We start from the raw sequence: 17,956 nt of genomic DNA on the forward strand, positions 1-17,956 counted from the left end.
CAAACACTAAAAGCGATGGCTACAGGTCATTCATTCACCATGCTTATTGACTTTGGAATTTCAACGGATTAGCGATGCCAATTTTGCTGTTTAGTACAGGAGGTGCACTATCTCTGGTCCACCAAGATGTTTTATCTGGCCCGTGAAAGGTCTTCCAGAGGAAAAGTATCAGTAGTACAAGGACTCTGATTTTTCCTTCATGGGAAATCTGAATCTATAGAGGCCATTGTTAATTATTGTTTAAAAAAATTGTCAAAATTAAGTAACGTTGCCAATTATAGCCAAAAATAAAAGTTATCAAAGGGAAGTAAAGTTGCTAATTATAAAAAAAATTGTTAGAAAAAGATAAGTTACTAATTATTGTACAAAAATTATCAAAGGGAAGTTAAGTTGCTAATTATAGCCAAAAAATGAAAGTAAAATTAATGTGGAACTAACTAATGAAAATAATGTGCGGCACAGTGGCAACAACAAACTCCCCCCCCCCTTTTCAAATGTGATCATCACATATTCTCAAGAGATCCGTATGATCTGTCCAGGGAATTTGTTAGTATTATTAGACATCCATGACTGAACTGGGATTCGAACCCAGACCTGCACAGTGAGAGGCTAGCTCCCTAACCACTTGATTGTCCAGGCGGCTTTTTTCTTTTTTAGTAAAACACCGTCCTGCCACACAACTCAAATAAAACTTGATGAACACGTTCTATCTGGACAACATGACATTTAAAAAGTCATTAAATAATAACAGCCACTTAGAAAATGAGCCTGCAGATGAAATCGATGAAAGAAATATTTATGAAATCATTCTTAAATATGCAATATGCGCAGAAGAATATCAAACAGTATTTCGTTGCTTTGTATCTTCCGGTATAAAAATGTAAAATTCGATACAATAAAGTTTGAAAAGAGCATTCAATTCGATTCCACAAAAAAAAAAAAAAAAAGAACAGAAAAATCACAGTTCGTCATTAGTATAGTAACCCAAGCAGTCCTTGTTTTCCACGAGAAGACTCATTGAAGAATCTTTGAATAATCTCAACAGCTCTTGCATCTGTTCGGGAGTAAACTCCTGAAAACACACACAAGTTTTATCAAACATTATACTAAAAAAATAATAATTACATGTAAACAGAATGAATATGATAGTTACTACTAATCATGGAATATACCATTTGATTTTCTTTCAGTAGTGTAAAAAACATTCAAATTATGGAACACAGATGGCATCACCAGCAACAACACAAAACAAGCAAAACTCTAACAACGTAAATACGTTAGGGTTACATATATACATACATTTGCACAACACATTCCCACATGTACAGTGTCGTTAGAAATTCCCCAGAGGTACATGTACAGTTTAAGTAAGAATATACTAATACAGTGGTGTGCCCCTTCAGAAAGAGAAATAAAGTTTCCAAAGGTTACTTGTATTTTGAAGTAAACTTCCGCCCATACAAAATATAACAAGAGATATCTTTAATTTAATTTATTCTACAACCACAAATATTTTCATAATTTTCTATACAGAAGACTCTCGATAATCCTGCCATTTTCTAATCCAGCCCGTTCAGTAATCCGACATTTTCTTTGAACATAGAAGAGGAAAACATGTCTTTGTGCAGAAGTTTATATTATTTAAATGGACTTTTTCCAATTGACTTCTGGTAATCTGGCGATTCCTCTAATCATGCACAACCTTTTCTGATATGTGCCGAATTAGCCAGAGGGTATTGTATACAAACCACAGCTTATCCAGGGAAGGGGAAAGCTGTTTCTTCACGCTATGATGACAATACATTTTATTTACGTTGAGAAACATGAGGAAAAAAATTTTCAAAAGCGCTTTATCTTTTATTCAACTAACTTTTCCTCAGAAACAGGTTTGGGTAGAAATGTTTACGGTCCCTATATTTTGGGACAGGGACTTTTGGCCAGGATTTTTAGTGGGCAATAGGGAAAAGGATTTTTGACAGGCTGCTTCCTAGTATCATTACTTCCTGCGTATAATTAGCAGATTATACAGGGTGTATAGCAAAGAGGGGATATAGCACTTTACTGGTGAACCGTTGGTCCTAGAGACACTTCTAATTAAAAAAAAATTCCAAATAACATGTAGTACTCAGATATGTTATTCATGTTTTGTAAGGGGTTGCGAATAGTTATATATTAAAATAAAAATATAAATTTTTTTATACCGTCCTGTGAGTTCAAGAACACAGAAAGTTGGTGCCTTGTCTCTCTTGATGAAAAAACAAAAAAAGACAACTACATTTCTAAGTGCAACATTCATTCAGATATTCAAATTAAAAAAAAAACGGAGAAAGTTTGGAAAAAACAGCTGTAGATGCGAAAAACTGTTTACCTGCATTTTTTTTACTCCCAAATTTTCGGTTTTTTGAATTTTAATATCTCAGTGAATATCACACTTAAAAACAGGGACTTTTTTGTTGACTTCAGGAGAGACAGAGCAAACACTTCCTGATTGTGTTTTGAGGCACATGGGCAACTGCATAAAAAAGTGTATATTGTATATCTAGTGATTTTGACGAGTTCCCCCAAAAATTTTGGAAATTATTATCAAAAGGCAATTGTTGAAGTGGATAGGCGAGAATAATGTATTGTCGGATAATCAGCATTGGTTCAGGAAGGGGAAGTGAAGGTGAGGTTAGTCGAACTAACCTCCTTTGCTTCTACGATCATGTTACTAAGGCTTTGAGTAACGGCAAAAATGTAGATGTTGTTTACCTTGATTGCCAGAATGTGTTTGATCGGGTCCAACATGGTAAACTCCTGAAGTGTTTTTACACGAAATAAGGATTGAGGGCAACTTGCTGAATTGAATTGTGGTTAAGAGATAGGTCTCTCTCTCTCACAACGGGTTATGGTGAACTCTCTGATTGGACAAGCATCACAAGTAGAGTTCCTCAAGGAAGTGTCCTTGGCTCTAAACTTTTTTCACTTTCTATTGATTAACTCGACGAGGGTACTGTTAGCAAATTTGCAGATGATGTGAAGCTAATGGGGCTAGTCGAAAATTAGAGATAAGAGAAGAGTTGCTCCAGACTAACCTAAACAGGATTGCAGCATGGGCAAATAAATGGAGCATGACGTTTAGTGTTAACAAGTGCATGGTCACTCATTTCGGTTTGAACAACTCACACTTCTCTTTCAAGTTGAATGGTGTCACTATCCAGTTTGCAACTAGGGTAATTGATTTGGTAATTCTGACTAATGAGCGGCTTAGGTTCTCAGAACTTTGTTTCGCAGTGGTCAAAAAAGCATACAGAATGCTCGGTTTCATTCTAAAAAAAAGGTCTCCACCTTCCTCTAAAATGATCCTTTCACTTTTTTGAGGCTTAGTTCATCCTGGATTGGAGTATGGCACGAGGTTTTTGAGACCATACTTAGAGAGGGACATTGACTTGGTCGAGGGGATACTGAAAAAAGCCACGAGTGCTCTTGTTGGCATACAGGACTTCAGCTATGAAGAGAGACTTGATTTTTTGAAAATGTTTACATTGGAGAAGTGCAGGTGTCAGGGGGATATGATTGAAGTATTGAAAAATTTTCAACGGGATGGATAGGATGGACCATGAGTTATTAATATACCGTTAATCAACTGCTTTGACAAGAGGACACCAGCATTGATTGATAAGGAATAATTCTAGGTTATGATGTCGCAGGGAGTTTTTCCTCCAATATGGTTATGAATAAATGGAATAGCTTACCTCCCGCGGTAGTAAATACTAACACAATTGACATGTTTGAAAAGAAATATGATACACATATTGGGATAAAACGAGAAGTTATCCATACTTAAATAAGACAACCATAATTTTTTATTGCTCTTATTGGTTGCTGTATTTTTGATATAATTTGGATATCTATTCGACAACCATATTTTCATGGGCATCTTTTTTCAGCCACCTCGTTAGGCATTTTGTCTGTTGTGGCCTTTGATTGATATTTGTACTACTACTTCACCAAACACCAACTCCCGCCATACCTCTATATTGAAATTGACTTCCACGAACAAGTTAGGTTGCAAATGAAGGTGCCATCTATCAGTGCTCAAGCTTATTAGGGGGAAATATCTTACCAATATTCTTCCCCCGCTTCGAACCCGGGACCTCAAGGCAACCTTCATTGCGATAGATGAACATCTCACCACCACGCCACTCTGGCGCTAGTATGTAACAGTATTATGTTAAACAATATTCCCTGAACACTTTACTCATATCAAATAGTATATACTTTGTAGAACATAAAAAAAAGTGAATAGTGGCCAGTCACCAGGGGAGTTTCTAGAAGTGTGCGCTGTGACTTCTAGGGGTTTCATGGCAAGCTGGAGATATTGACTTGCGTGTATGTGCCTATTTAAGCTTTGAAAACTTGTTCTTTTATATAGGAAAATGTCTACCAAACTATTCTGGGGAGCCGGAGATGGATCATGAATTGGGCAAGGGAGCCACAGGTGACAAAATTTTGTGAACCACTGATCTGAGGGGAAAGCACCCTTCATCAAGAAAAATACCTGACCACAGTAAGCAAGTTATTATTGATCATATAAACAATTTTACAGCTTTTCGAAGTCACTATACTATACACACAAAGGCAATCCTCACAGAAAGTTCCTCGGTCCAGATTTAAACACAAAAAAATATGTGACTTTATGTTGAAAGTTGTTTAAAATTATGTATCAAGCCAGGATTACACTAAAAAAGTTTGATAAAATATCTTTTGCAAAACAACCAATAACCCTGCCTATTAATTACATTCACTCAAATGTAACTGATATGCTTACTGGTTATATTTTGAGTTTTAACAACTTTTATCAAACTTTTAAGCCCTGTTTAAATGGGAAATAAAATATCCTGGGAAGTTACTAGTAACAGGGATTTTTTTGCTATAACCCATTTACGTGGCACTGAGTTTAAGTCAGTATTCTCCCCCTTCTTTCCAGAAGTCGTCACCGGCCACATGAGTTGGAAGGAAGTGGTTGGCTCAAGATGGCTGACAAAGGAGCTAACAGTAGTTTTTGCGCCACAAAGTATTATGGAAGAGGAGGTCAGTCACCCACCATTCCTCTGAAAAAAAGATGGGATTCTTTCGATGAACCTCCACCCTTTCTCCTTTTTCCAAACGAGGAAAAAAGTTGTCATGCAGGTAATAATATCCAGGGCAACCCTCCTAATCTTGCATGGGTAAACGGGGCTTTATATTGTAATCCCAGCCTTACTCGTTTTTTAAAACACTTTCTGCTTCAGATGCTTATTATTGTCGTAACATGTACTGCAACAATTTAGGTGTGCATGATCTTTCCACTGGCCAAGCTGTTACGCTCATTGGATGAATGTATGGCATCAAGAGGTTCTCTGGAAATTGCCTCTTGCACTGCCAAGCATATTACATTGCATGCAACTACTCATAACCACTAGAGATGGGATGAATATTCGGCCTAGTTGTATCTGTGTAAATCTACATACATCAAACTGATTTGAAAAAATTATATTAATCAGAATTTTTCACATGAATTAAAAATTTACTGATTATGTTTTGTGTGGTGTATATCCCCTCCATGAAAAAGGTTATGTCAGTGTGAATTTCTATAGGATAGGGAAAACCCTACCTCGGCTAATGAACGCCTCAGCTTACAAATTTTTTGGCAAAGATTTTTTCAATGTTTTTCTGCCACTGCTAATGAATACAGATTCAGTTAATACATTTTAGTGGATATGGATGCATCAGCTCTCATAAAACAGCCTCGTCATGAACTAAATTTTCATGCCAATCAAAATAAATCCAATCAGTAACTGTCACTTGAGCCAAATTTTCACACCTCAGACTCACTTTTTTTCAAAAAGATTTTGAGCCATTTCAAGTAAAATAAATGATTAAGCTAAGAGAAATTGCATTAAAAAAAAACCTTAGCCGTAGATGGTTTTGGTGCATAACACAATTCTTAGTACCAAACTGAATAGTCTGGACCAGTGTTAAAAGGAAAATATATAATTTTGAAGAATGATTTTACTTCTCTCCAAAATTTTAAGGGGTATTTTTGGAAAAAAAAAGAGGGAATTTTTGGCTAGTGTGTGTATATAATAACTGTATTTTAAAAAAAAAAAAGTACTTAACATGTGAAGGAGTATTTTCATTACTCAATGAAATTTGGAGGAGTAAAATAGAGTTTTGATGTGTGAATCATGCATACAGATGCGTATTGGTGAACACTGGTCACATTGTGTGTGTGTGAGAGAGAGAGAAATAAGCTAACTACCTATATTGCACAGCACAACACCTCACACATTTTTTTTCACTATGGCTCATGAACCCGACTGCATAGCGTAAAATAAACAGATGTCAGTTTTTCATCTTCCTTTAAATTATTCTTTATTCAATTGTGAAGATGTTTATCACAGCCTTCAGTCAGTTTTTAATTTTTTATAGTGCTTTGTGGTGTTTCATAGACTAAATTTTGAAATTTTAAGAAATTCCTAGTATGAATAAAACTGTTTCGGCTAACGAATGTGATTTTGGAATGAATTATCTTTAATTAGGCAAGGTATCACTGTATTAAGCTACTGATGCAATATTAGTTGAGAGTAAATAATGGTCAACATTTACTTAAGAAGAAGTAAAATTGTAACAAGTGCTACGAAAAAAATGATTCTTTAAAATACAATATAGGCCTATCATGGTTAAATTTGATTGTATCATAGTAATAAAAACCAGGTTTTTTTAAATATTCAAATAATAAATTGCATAATTAAAATTAAATTTCAATCATTTAAAAAAATTTTTATAATGATGAATTTTAAGAAAATTGATATTCGGTCAAAACACTAACCAAATATTCAGTATTCAACTATTAGGCCGAATCACTATCCGTCCCATCCCTAATAACCACATTGTAATATAGTGATACATGTACAGGACAAAATAGAAATATAAAAGTTGCCCTATCTTTAATGGAACTATTACACAAGCCAGCACTTGTGTGGATGTAATGGAACAAAAGTTTATGGTTTCTGGTCATTCATATTTGCCAAGACTTTGGTCTATTTGAACTTTCTGCTAAAGGCAAGCCTATCTACCTGCTTGATGATTGGTATAATGCTATGGCATCTGCAAGGAAAAAGAATAAATTTATTGTAGTTAAGATGAAAGCTGAGGATTTTTTTAAGACAGAACCACTGTAAAAAGCTATTGTCAGAAGTTCCGAAAACATAAATAAAGAAGTTGTTCAGTGGCTTCAGTATGAAAGGGATAAGCAATTTCAGATCATGTACAAAACTAGGCTGGATGAGGACAAACTTTTTCAAACCTTGGATGTAAGACAAAAGCTTACCAAAGGTTGCCTCATGCAAGCCACTTCCTCAGCAAGAACTACTCCACAAAGAGCCACTCACCCTAAATGCACTGAAGAAATGAGGAATGCTTTTTTTTGCTGAAGTACATTCTTCCTATCTAGTAGGATAAGTTTTATCTATGTGACAATGGTCTAAACTCAGCTCATAATGGTTTAAAAACATTTTTCTTTTCAATGTAATCAGTTCAAATCTCTGACAGCAAAACTTCCTCCATGGGAAGAAAGGTGAATATAATCACTTCTTATATAGGAATAAATGTTAAGCAGCAAATGCTCAGAGTGTGTGAAAGAAAATTAAAAAAAAAAAACTATTATTGAAACACAAAATATGATAAATGAAAATAATACAACAATTATGATTGCACAAAGCCACATTATGCTTCTTTTGAATGATCAGGAACTGACCAAGCATGCAGAGACCATGAAATAATATCTGTATGTTGGAGATAAAAGGCACCATGTGCCAACAGGGAAATTTTACAGGAGAGTCGTTTAAAGATTTTTTTTTTCATTATGGCTTTTCATGTAGCTCACATGTTTTATAAAGTGAATATCTCGGTTATTTATTTAAACAAGACTTAGTCTTCTATACTTATGTGTACTGTAAGTAAAGTTCTGCAAATTAATAGCGTTATCTCAACATTGACAAAAATGAACATAGTGCCCTTTACCTACTGTGGCATACAGACATAACAGAATAAAAAATTAAGATATGCAGTGGCTCACCAAGTGTAAAGTCTGGGCCTGACATGCTCAAAGTCGCTCAACGTTGAAGGGTTAATATGAAAGTGATCTAAGCCATTTATTCCTTAAAATTTACAGCTATTACCACAGATGCAACTATTGTAACAATGCAATAAGTCACATTGATCTTCTTCTAAAGTGTCTTCTAAGCAAAACAAAATTTCGAGAAAAAATGATTTTTTGGAAGCTTTCAGGAAAAAATGCTTTGTTATTAGAAGTTGCATCCAGTGACTTAGACCACTTTGATTCTCAACTCCTCAAATGCGAGTAGAAAAATTAGCCTTTTTTCCATAAAAATGTGACAAACAATCCCCCTTTCACTCTTTTAGATTTAAATATTGATTAATGAAAATATTCACATACTGATTATTCATTGCAACAGGACATTTATATTTTATTTTTTTACTCAAATTTGCATTCGTGGATTATAAGTAAGAAATTACAATGCATCGTAGTGTAAAAAACTAAGATTTCCACAGGTCATAGTACGCAAAGGGGGTTTTTTGGGGGTTCTGACTCCCCAGAGCCAAGATTATAGTGTTATTTTACAGGAAAAAACGTAATCCCTCTCAGAAGGGAAAAAATCTGAACCCTCCCCCCTCGAGAAAATTCTGCGTATGCCTATGCATAGGGCTATAGCTCAATCAGGTACCCCTGCATGGGAGCCATTCGAATGGTATATGTCTTAACTCTTCCTAACCAGGTCATCCCCCCCGCCGCTCTATTGCAATAAAGACACTTTAGCAGGTGGTCAAAGAAGACCTAAGCTATACTGGAAAATGTGTGTGTGTATGTGTTGTGATCCTAACGTGACGTTTGTTTGTCTAATGTTTGTTATAGTGCTTCCATCGATTTTTTAAACTGAGTGAAGTGCAATGATTGAATAATTGTACCTTTGTTGCTGTTGTGGCAACAAATTTCACCCTGTTGCTTTCTGTGGCAAGATGTTAATGGGAAGGGGAGATTGGCTTGCATTCATGACTCGAAGTTGGGAACCACAGAAAACCTAATTCAGCCGACCACTACTGTGGTGACGGTGGAGGTATATGTCTTACCAGTATTTCATCCCATTTTCATTGATCCACCCCCACTTGTTGTGGGGATAGAGCTGGGAGGAAAAAAAGGTACAAACCTGGAAAAAGGGGAAATAAAACGGTGTGGACTATAATTTTTATGCGAGTAACTTCCTGTGCAATTTGCATGATAAAATATAACGCTGTACCATGGGTTGCAGTGGACCCCAAGTAGATCAAAATTAAGGACCCTGTTTTTATTACTTCTAGATTTATTTTAATTCCCGATTTTTATTCCTTCATACAATTATCTTAACCAAAAGATCCTTTTAGTTTGGGGTCCTGATTGCCACAGTATGGTACAGTACACGGAATTCTATCTCAGGAAAAAAATAGTTTTGCCTACAAAACTAATGTGGTAAATCCAAGGATATGTTATCTGCTATCCATATGAAATAAGGTAAAGGGTCATTCAAGTATTACGTCAGCATCGAGGGGAGTTTCGGATTTGCTGACTTTTGATGACAAGGGGAGAAGTGGGGTTTGAAGGTTGCTTATGTCATCAACCACCCCGTTTTGAAGATATGAAATATTCTAAGCTGCTGACGAAATTTTGCTGACAGAGGGGAGGAGGGTCAGTGTTTTGCTGACTTTTGCTGACAAGGGGAGGCCAAAAATGGCTGAAAATATGCTTACATAATACTTGAATGGCCCCAAATTCTGAAGAACCGCTGTTGGCTTCGACTTATTTAAAGTACCTGAAATGTCCCTTTTTCATTGTGAATTTTCAGCTTGTGAGAGTTGAATATTTGTCGACAAAACTGAAGTATTTCTAAGGCCGAGATTACACTGTAAAAGTTTGATAAAGGTCCTTTTATAAAACTTGAAAAATGCCACTAATAAGGGCATTGGTTACATTGGAGCGAATGTAATTGATGCAATTATTGGTTGTTTTTCCTAAGTTTTATAAAAGGACTTTTATTGAACTTTTATCATGTAATCCCGGCCTAATGAATATTTTTTCCTTGTAACATAGATTATTTATTAACCAAGACGCTCAAAACTTGAGTCACAACTGTATCATCAATCTGTTCCCCCCACAACCATACGCACCTTATAAAGCATATGTTGCTCAGCTGCTATAATGTCAGCTATTCTGAGGCTCTCTTTATACTGCTGAGTATTGTAAAGTACGCTGTGGAGCAATTTCGTTATCTGAGGTATGCACATCTTTCTGAGTAAAGACATCTGTGTCTGTCGCTCTTCGTCAACAGGTTCTTCCTGCATAATATGTGTGAAATATATAATTAATTTCCACCAGACGACAAAAATGATCAAAGGTAAAGAACAAAAACTAAATTTTACAACACATGTATCATAAAGGTGAGAATGCCGACCAGGGTTGTAGTGATTTAAATCAGCAATTTAAATCAACTGATTTTTTTAAACAAAATCACTGATTTAAATCAATTTTTTTCAGATATGAAAAATTATCTGTTGTAATTGAATAAAATTATTTATGCAGTTCCAAAGTGATTTAAATTTTTATTAAATTATTTTAAATATGAATTAATTTGAATATTATTTTCCAAATATTTTTATAATATTATAATATATATATTAATATCAAATATCAGTGATACCATAGTCGTACCAATTTAGCTGATAAATGGTTACCTAAAATTTCAGTGACTTAGAAAATCAAAAATTGCATGGCGATGGATGCATGGATATACATAATGAATAAATTCTGTGCATTATCAAACGGTGTGGTAAAGCCATCCATGTTGATACTATTAACACATCCGGCTTATCACATGCTGGAAATTATTTAGCAAATGTGGTTTTTAGTTCAGTGAAGTCAACAGAAGGAAACTTCAAATGTAACATATCAAGTTTTGTTACTGCAAATATGGTTTCTTCCAGAAAGACTCTGGATGAAAAGCTTGGCTTTTCAGGACTTACATATTGGTACATTTTAAACTTGTTAGCTGAAGATTTGGTTAAAACTGATGTAACAAAGTATGTTACAAGTATATTTAGATACTTCCGCAATCATCTCTCAAAAGCATGGTATCATGTGTAAGGTGGAAGTGCGTTGGTCTTCCTACAGAGGTATGATGGGATACTTATAGTGATTCTCTTGAATCTTATGTTAAAAATTTGTCAGTTGTTACCAAAGTTTGTAAAGACCACAAATCTCAGATAGTAACATCTCTAGTGAAATCTTAAATATTGATTCAAAAAGAAATGTCAAGGACATGATTGCAATTCTGAAACCAATAGTCAAAATTAACGATTTTGTACAAAGGAACACACACAACTGCTATATACCGGAATGTGTATTGGCATGGAAAAAGCTGCAATTGAAGATAAAAGAAGCATCAAACAATAAAAAAGTTTTGCCATCAGCGTGTAAAAATATATATGAACAATCATTAACAGATGCACACTTTGATGCATTTATTCTAAGATCATCAGTGTTAACTTCTAATAGGGAATTAATGGCACAAAAAAAGAGAGAAATAAGGGTCTTGAACTTATCACACAAAAATGTGGCTTTGGTTTCTTGGCAATTACATTTAAGTTTTTGGGAAAGTTGGAACCATTTCATGTTAAATTTTTTTTTTCACCCTAAGGTTGTTGATATAATGTCTGATTTGGAACGGTGGAATAGTTTTTATAATGTTTCGGGTAAAGATAGTGATTACAGAGAGTGATATGTGATTTGTAAACATGCTAACTACAGCCTGATGACTACATTGATGCCTGCGTTGAAACGATTTTTTCAAGGTGCAGTTCATTTCAAATAGCGAAACAGATTAAGAGTAGGTAAAGTATTCAAAACAGTGTTTCTAATCAAACAAATGAAAACAAAATGAAACAAATTATTCTCAAAGGGCTAAATTATTTAATACTTGATGTAAGATATCTATTCAAAAAGTTTTTTTCCCTCTTTTCTTAATAAAATGTTCCGAAATATTTCACAAGTACATGATTCTTAACTTTAGTTTTTAAATAGTCATTATTTTTGAAAGCTTAAATTTCTTTAATTTTAAATTCTTTAAAGAAAGCATAGATTAATGACTACTGTGTTAGTAATATATATATCTATATATATAAAATTGATTTTCTGTGTGTGTGTTCTCTATACAAATCTGCAATTTTAGATCGATCATCACCAAATTTTTCACATATACCGAATGGGACCCGACTTGAACGATAGGCTACTTTAAAATTTCGTCAGAGCAGGGCAAATGCCCCAAATGGGCAAAAAACCGTAGGGCAGCAATGATTTTTGAGCCTCAACAATCACTTTCCGAACGTTTACTTTGGTTACCATGGTTCACTAGCAATGTGTTTCAGACATGTATATGCCTTTACAATGGTTTGTCATTTCTTCAACGCTGCCAATGTATGTATAATATTTATGCCTTTATAATAGTTTGCCATATTTTCAATACTCCCAGTAATGAGGTTTTTTGAATGACGTCATAATCATCATCAGTATTGCTTTGAGGGTCAGGAAAAGGGTGATCCTCATAGAAGTCAGTGTTAAAATTGCCGATTTTAATGTAGAAATGCAGAAGTTTGGTGGGTTTTCTGTCACATCAATAATTTTAAAAATCGTATAGAATTCTCGATTTTTGAAATATTGAGTTCGCTTTGAGAGATATACGAAGCCCAGGAGATTAAATATGAAGTAATTAGCCGGACCTACTTTCGAGTTGGATATCCATACAATAACATTGATTTCAACTTTTTATTTATATCTTCTCAAGCATGAAAATTAATGTCTCTGTATTGTCTTTTAATATTGAACTGCATAAATTCACATATATTTTAGGTTGTTTTAAAATTAATTATGGGCCCATAAAAAGTAAAAAGAAAAAATTCCACAGCTTTAATTAAGCATTTTTTGAAGCAGAAACAGGCAGAGATAGATAACTTGAAGTTCAACGGGGGGAATCGAAATACCTAGCACCCTTTAAAAAAAGAAAAATGTATATATATATATTTTTTTACGTTTCTTTAAATCTAGATTTGTTTGTTTCATGAGTCGCCATATTGGTGAACTTAGACACGGTTTGCATGTCCCTCAAAGAAAGAGGGAGATATCACATGATCCAAAAAAGCATCATTGAAGAAAACCCGGGCAACGCCGGGTATTATAGCTAGTATATTATATATTTCGTTTAAAAAAATCAATAAAATAAAAAAAATCATGATCTAAATAAAAAAAAAATCCGATTTAAGTCAAATAAATCAATTAAAAAAAAAACAAAAAAAAACCAACAACCCTGATGCTGACATCATATAATTTTTGGCATACAATAATATCATACGCAGGACAATGAAAATTGCAAGTCAGCACATAATCTGCAAAATATTACGGCAATTTTAATATTTTAAGAAAAAAAAGCAACATTGGTAACAAAGCATAATAAAAATTTTGAAATACATAATCACGCATAAAATTTATTATATCACATATCCAAAGGAAAATTCTGTGACTTTTGATTTTTTTTGGCAACATTGGTGATTTAACACTCATTATTTGGTGTAATGACAGTCAACAAAAGAAATCCTGGTTGGTTTCTGCTGCTTGCCATGGCGAGTTTTTATTTTTAAAGAAATTAGACTTGCATTCACACCTCCAAATAAGAAAATTATCTTCAGTCGATTTGATGAATGCATGATCACAACAGCTGATAACACTCTATGATCACAGGTACCTATCAGGCTTCTGCGATGAAGAGCCAGATAAGAGGCAAATGGTTTTTGGCAATAAAATTGAGGATAGGAACTTCTTTTATTTTTTTGCAAAAACAAACACAAAATACATATAAAAAACAAAACAAAACCACATAGAAAGAACAACACATGAACACAATTAATAGTCATATTAGACCCCAAGGGACATAACGTCTTTCCAGGCAGCCCTATGGATTATATTATTATATTTTGCCGCCATTTTTTCTAAGTACCATACGTTATGTTAATAAATGTTATGTAATAATATATGAATATTTCAAAAATTTATGCACTCTAAAAATTTCAATTATGAGATCTCAAATTGTTGAATTACGAGGGAAACTCAAAAATTAATAAAAAATCTGTGACTGACTTTCTTATTTTGTGACTTCATGATTTTTCCATGATGGTAGGCACTCTAGTATCGTAAACTTGTGTCTAGAACATGGGCCTGAACCCCCCCCCCCCAAATATTTTTAAACCCTCCCGATATTTCCAATAACTTGAAAGCTACGCCTGGTATATTACACTATGGTCTCGATGAATCAAGAGATAGCATATAATCACGCAGACACTTTTCATAAGCGTTAAGGTATTTTTCAGCAAAATTATATTTTGTGATATACAATTTAAATTTTCATTAGTAAGACATGTATAAATGAATCACAAATGACAAGTTACCTGTTGCTGATCAACCATCCACCCTCCAATGAATAACAGAACATTGTACATCCTATCAGCTGTTATCTAAATAAAATCCATACAAGAAGAAATATCAATATAAACTTGAATGAATTTGAAAAAAAAAAGTATGTGAGCAATTCTGTTACACTGAGAATCACTCAGGTAATTTATTTTTTCGTACAAAACTATAGCGAGATTCCATATAAAAAAAATTAAAGCAGCGAGATTGCTAATATAAAAAAAAACTTGATCATATCACACAATTTAGGTTTGAATATTTTTTTTTTTCGTTTTTAAAAATACTAAATTGCTACAAACTATAAAAATACCAAAGAACAGAATGAAAAATGCCTAAGCTTGAATTTAAAAATAGAAATAAAAAACGGTAAGAAATATTCACTTTTGCTTGTGCCAACAGGGTATTCTTCCATCGCTCCATTTCAAGTTCATACTCTTGTACCAGCTGTTCATGAGTAACTTTGTCTTTCAGTGACAGTTGATAGTGCGTAGGTAGTTCTGGAGGTGGAACCGGTTTACCATGTTGTAACTGTCCGAAAAAGTCATTGAAGGCATCGAACGCTTCCTGTAATCCAATACAAACATTATTACTTATGGAGGGAAAAAACTGCAGATTTTATTTTGTACAGGACCTATTAGGTCCCTTTCCTGAATTTTCCTGTCGAAAGCAGGGCTATATAGTAAGGGATGTCTCATCTCTTTGAAGTTGCTCTTGAAATCTTGGCTCACTGGCCATGGTCTCACATCAGGTGTGTGATGTCACTTCTAATACTTTTTTAGCTAAAGCACAACCTTGAAATATCAGGGTAGCCAGTGGTAATTAACCGGTTCTGTCAGGGCAATGACATCAGCTGGTACAGATTACACAACCCTTAGCATATGGCCTTGAGTCGAAAGACTTGGTCAACAAAAACGGGACAATGTATTGATGTGATCTCAAGAAATGCTCTTTTTGAATTCTCCACCCTCTTTTCAGCTTCTGCAGCCCTGTTGATACAGAAATAACTTTTTCCCATTTTTGCACATTAATATTAAAACATTAGCAGGAGAGAAGAATAACATACATACTAGATGCAGTAAAATTACACTTACAAGATAAGCCTTGAAGCACAAATATTCTTTAATGGTGTTGTCTTCCTCTGGAGTCAGCTCTGGTTCATCCTGGTGATAAGAACAATACAAAAAATTTCAACCACTTATGTGAATGAAGCTCACACAGTATGGTTGATATTAGAGAAAAATTTTGTGATAAGAACTCATCACTACGTCAGCACAAAGAATGATGATGACCAGATAAGCTGTGTGTGTGTGTGTGTGTGTGGGGGGGGGGGGGGAGGGAGGAGAAATTGAAATTTATTTCTAGCATTGTTAATACTGTAGTAATAGATACAAAGGTTAAATTTATGTCTTAAAATGTCTTGTGACAAGAACTGTTGGTTAGGAAGAGAAAACATTTTGATTGTGAATTGAAATTATATTGCAATACCCCAACTTATATCAGTAATGTCTTCCAAAATTGATGGCGTAAGTTCAAAAAGATGCAAGTTGACAAAACTTTTTCAATGGTGACGCCTCTCTCTCCTCAAAAAAATTACATGTGTAAATTTGTGTTATTTGATTAACATATTGAACACAGTCAATGTTGCTTATCATAATCCTAGATGTTATCATTTGTGTATTTTTATCACTTTGCGTATTTTATCACAAAGAACGGAACAGACCAATATCCTAACATAGGAAAAAATTTGTTATCAGGACTTTGGATAATGTTTTTTTTTTTTCGTTGAAATTTGTGCATTCTGAAGCTAAGGGTTAACAAAACTTATTTTTTCCCTGTAAGATATCATTATCATGCTGTGAGGCTACAAGGTGTTCTCCTTCATCCCCCCTTGTTGACAAATATTTCCATACTTAATTGGTCTGTTGTACCAATCCATGTACGTTGTGATCCATGTACATGTGAAGCTGCTTTTTTAATGGCCTTCCTATAGTTAAGGCAGATGTATGACAAAAAAAAAAACCTTTTCCGTTCAATTTTTGGTAAGTTTTCTTAAGTTGACCAGATTCAAATCCCTTTTTCCAAGACTCTTTCTCAAGGGAATTTATGGAATGTACCGTTCATTATAAAAAGTATTGTAACTCTTGATGCACAATAGATTCAGCATTTTAGCTTAAAGGCAAAAAAAAAAAAGAAGTCCAGTTTTAGAAGGGGAAAAAAACTGAGCATTTTGCAACCAATTATGTGGAAAGAAAAAAAGTTGTCTTGTTTTAACAACGCCCATTTACCATATATATCCCGTTTGACCAAACAGGATGTATGGCCACTATTACAAACAGGGCTTTTTTGGATATAGTTATCATTCAGTTATTACTATCAGAAAACTTGAGTCCCGATGTGATCACATTAAGCGGCGTGGAATGTATATTAAATTTACATATTAATATAAATTTGAAGATTTTCTTCATTATTTCTTATCTAATTATATTTTTTTATGTGACTCTTTTAGAAAAACATTTCTTGCAAAGAACACGATGTCAAAGGCCTTCAAGTTTTGCTAAAAATGTGTTTGATTGTGAATAAAGTCATTTTTAGGATGAGATGATGCAAATACTGGATGATGTAAGTCGAAGGGACAGAATTCAGGTTATTGCTGTGAATAAGAAACAGATCTTATGTGATAAGATACAATATGGTGCAATTCTAAACTTCAATGGATCTAAGAGTGAGAGCACTGAATTATATCTAAACAAGTCATTTTGCCTAGCAACATCCTTCCTAAAAGCTTCTTGATGTTTTTCCACTGGTAAACTGGAATAGTAAAGTTTGAATTCATTAAGGAACAATTCAAGTCAGGACTTCACATTTGTGTATTGCGAAATATGACATTCAAATAAGTGCTTTGAACTTGTTTCTCATTGACACTATAGTTGATACTAACAAACTCTGATGCATTTATCAGAGAAACCTACGTTATTCTTTTCCACTGGGGAGCAATCACTTTTAAAACTATTTTTTTCTCAAATCTCTTTTGCACCACCCCAATAAAATTATTAATTTCTACATAAATATGTTTGCAACTAAACAATGTAATGTATGTTTACAACTACAATTACAGTGGAAGCTCACAACAATGGCCTCTAAGAAAATGAGGAGGACAGAAAAAATGTGGCCATTATTTGAAGATTGCCATTGTTAAGAGGTTCAGCATTTCTGATGCAAAACATTAAAATTTTTGATTTTATGTAAAATACACTGATGTAGCAGGTGAGGGAAAAAGAGTTCTAGGTCTGTGTTTCAATCTGTGCACGATGTGCCACCATAGGAATGGCACTAAACCAGTGATGGGGAGTGGGGGGAGATAATTGC

General features: G+C 34.1%; 1 protein-coding gene across 1 annotated transcript in view; it reads right to left on the minus strand.

The window, feature by feature from the left end:
• Positions 1–775: 775 nt before the first annotated feature.
• Positions 776–17,956, minus strand: part of Nup107 (nuclear pore complex protein Nup107) — a 52,934-nt gene continuing 35,753 nt past the window's right edge. Inside the window, exons 22-26 of the mRNA XM_089253312.1 lie at positions 15,682–15,750; positions 14,972–15,154; positions 14,569–14,634; positions 10,246–10,413; positions 776–1,072 (exon numbers count right to left, since the gene is read on the minus strand). Of these exons, the coding sequence (XP_089109438.1) occupies positions 959–1,072; positions 10,246–10,413; positions 14,569–14,634; positions 14,972–15,154; positions 15,682–15,750 (600 nt within the window). The 3' untranslated portion in view covers positions 776–958. The remainder of the gene's footprint in view (positions 1,073–10,245; positions 10,414–14,568; positions 14,635–14,971; positions 15,155–15,681; positions 15,751–17,956) is intronic.

This window comes from Pholcus phalangioides, unplaced genomic scaffold, assembly GCF_987345545.1.
Source record: "Pholcus phalangioides strain wild (caught in Gottingen) unplaced genomic scaffold, Ppha-v1.0 ptg000037l_1, whole genome shotgun sequence".
In the NCBI taxonomy this organism is placed as follows: domain Eukaryota; kingdom Metazoa; phylum Arthropoda; class Arachnida; order Araneae; family Pholcidae; genus Pholcus; species Pholcus phalangioides.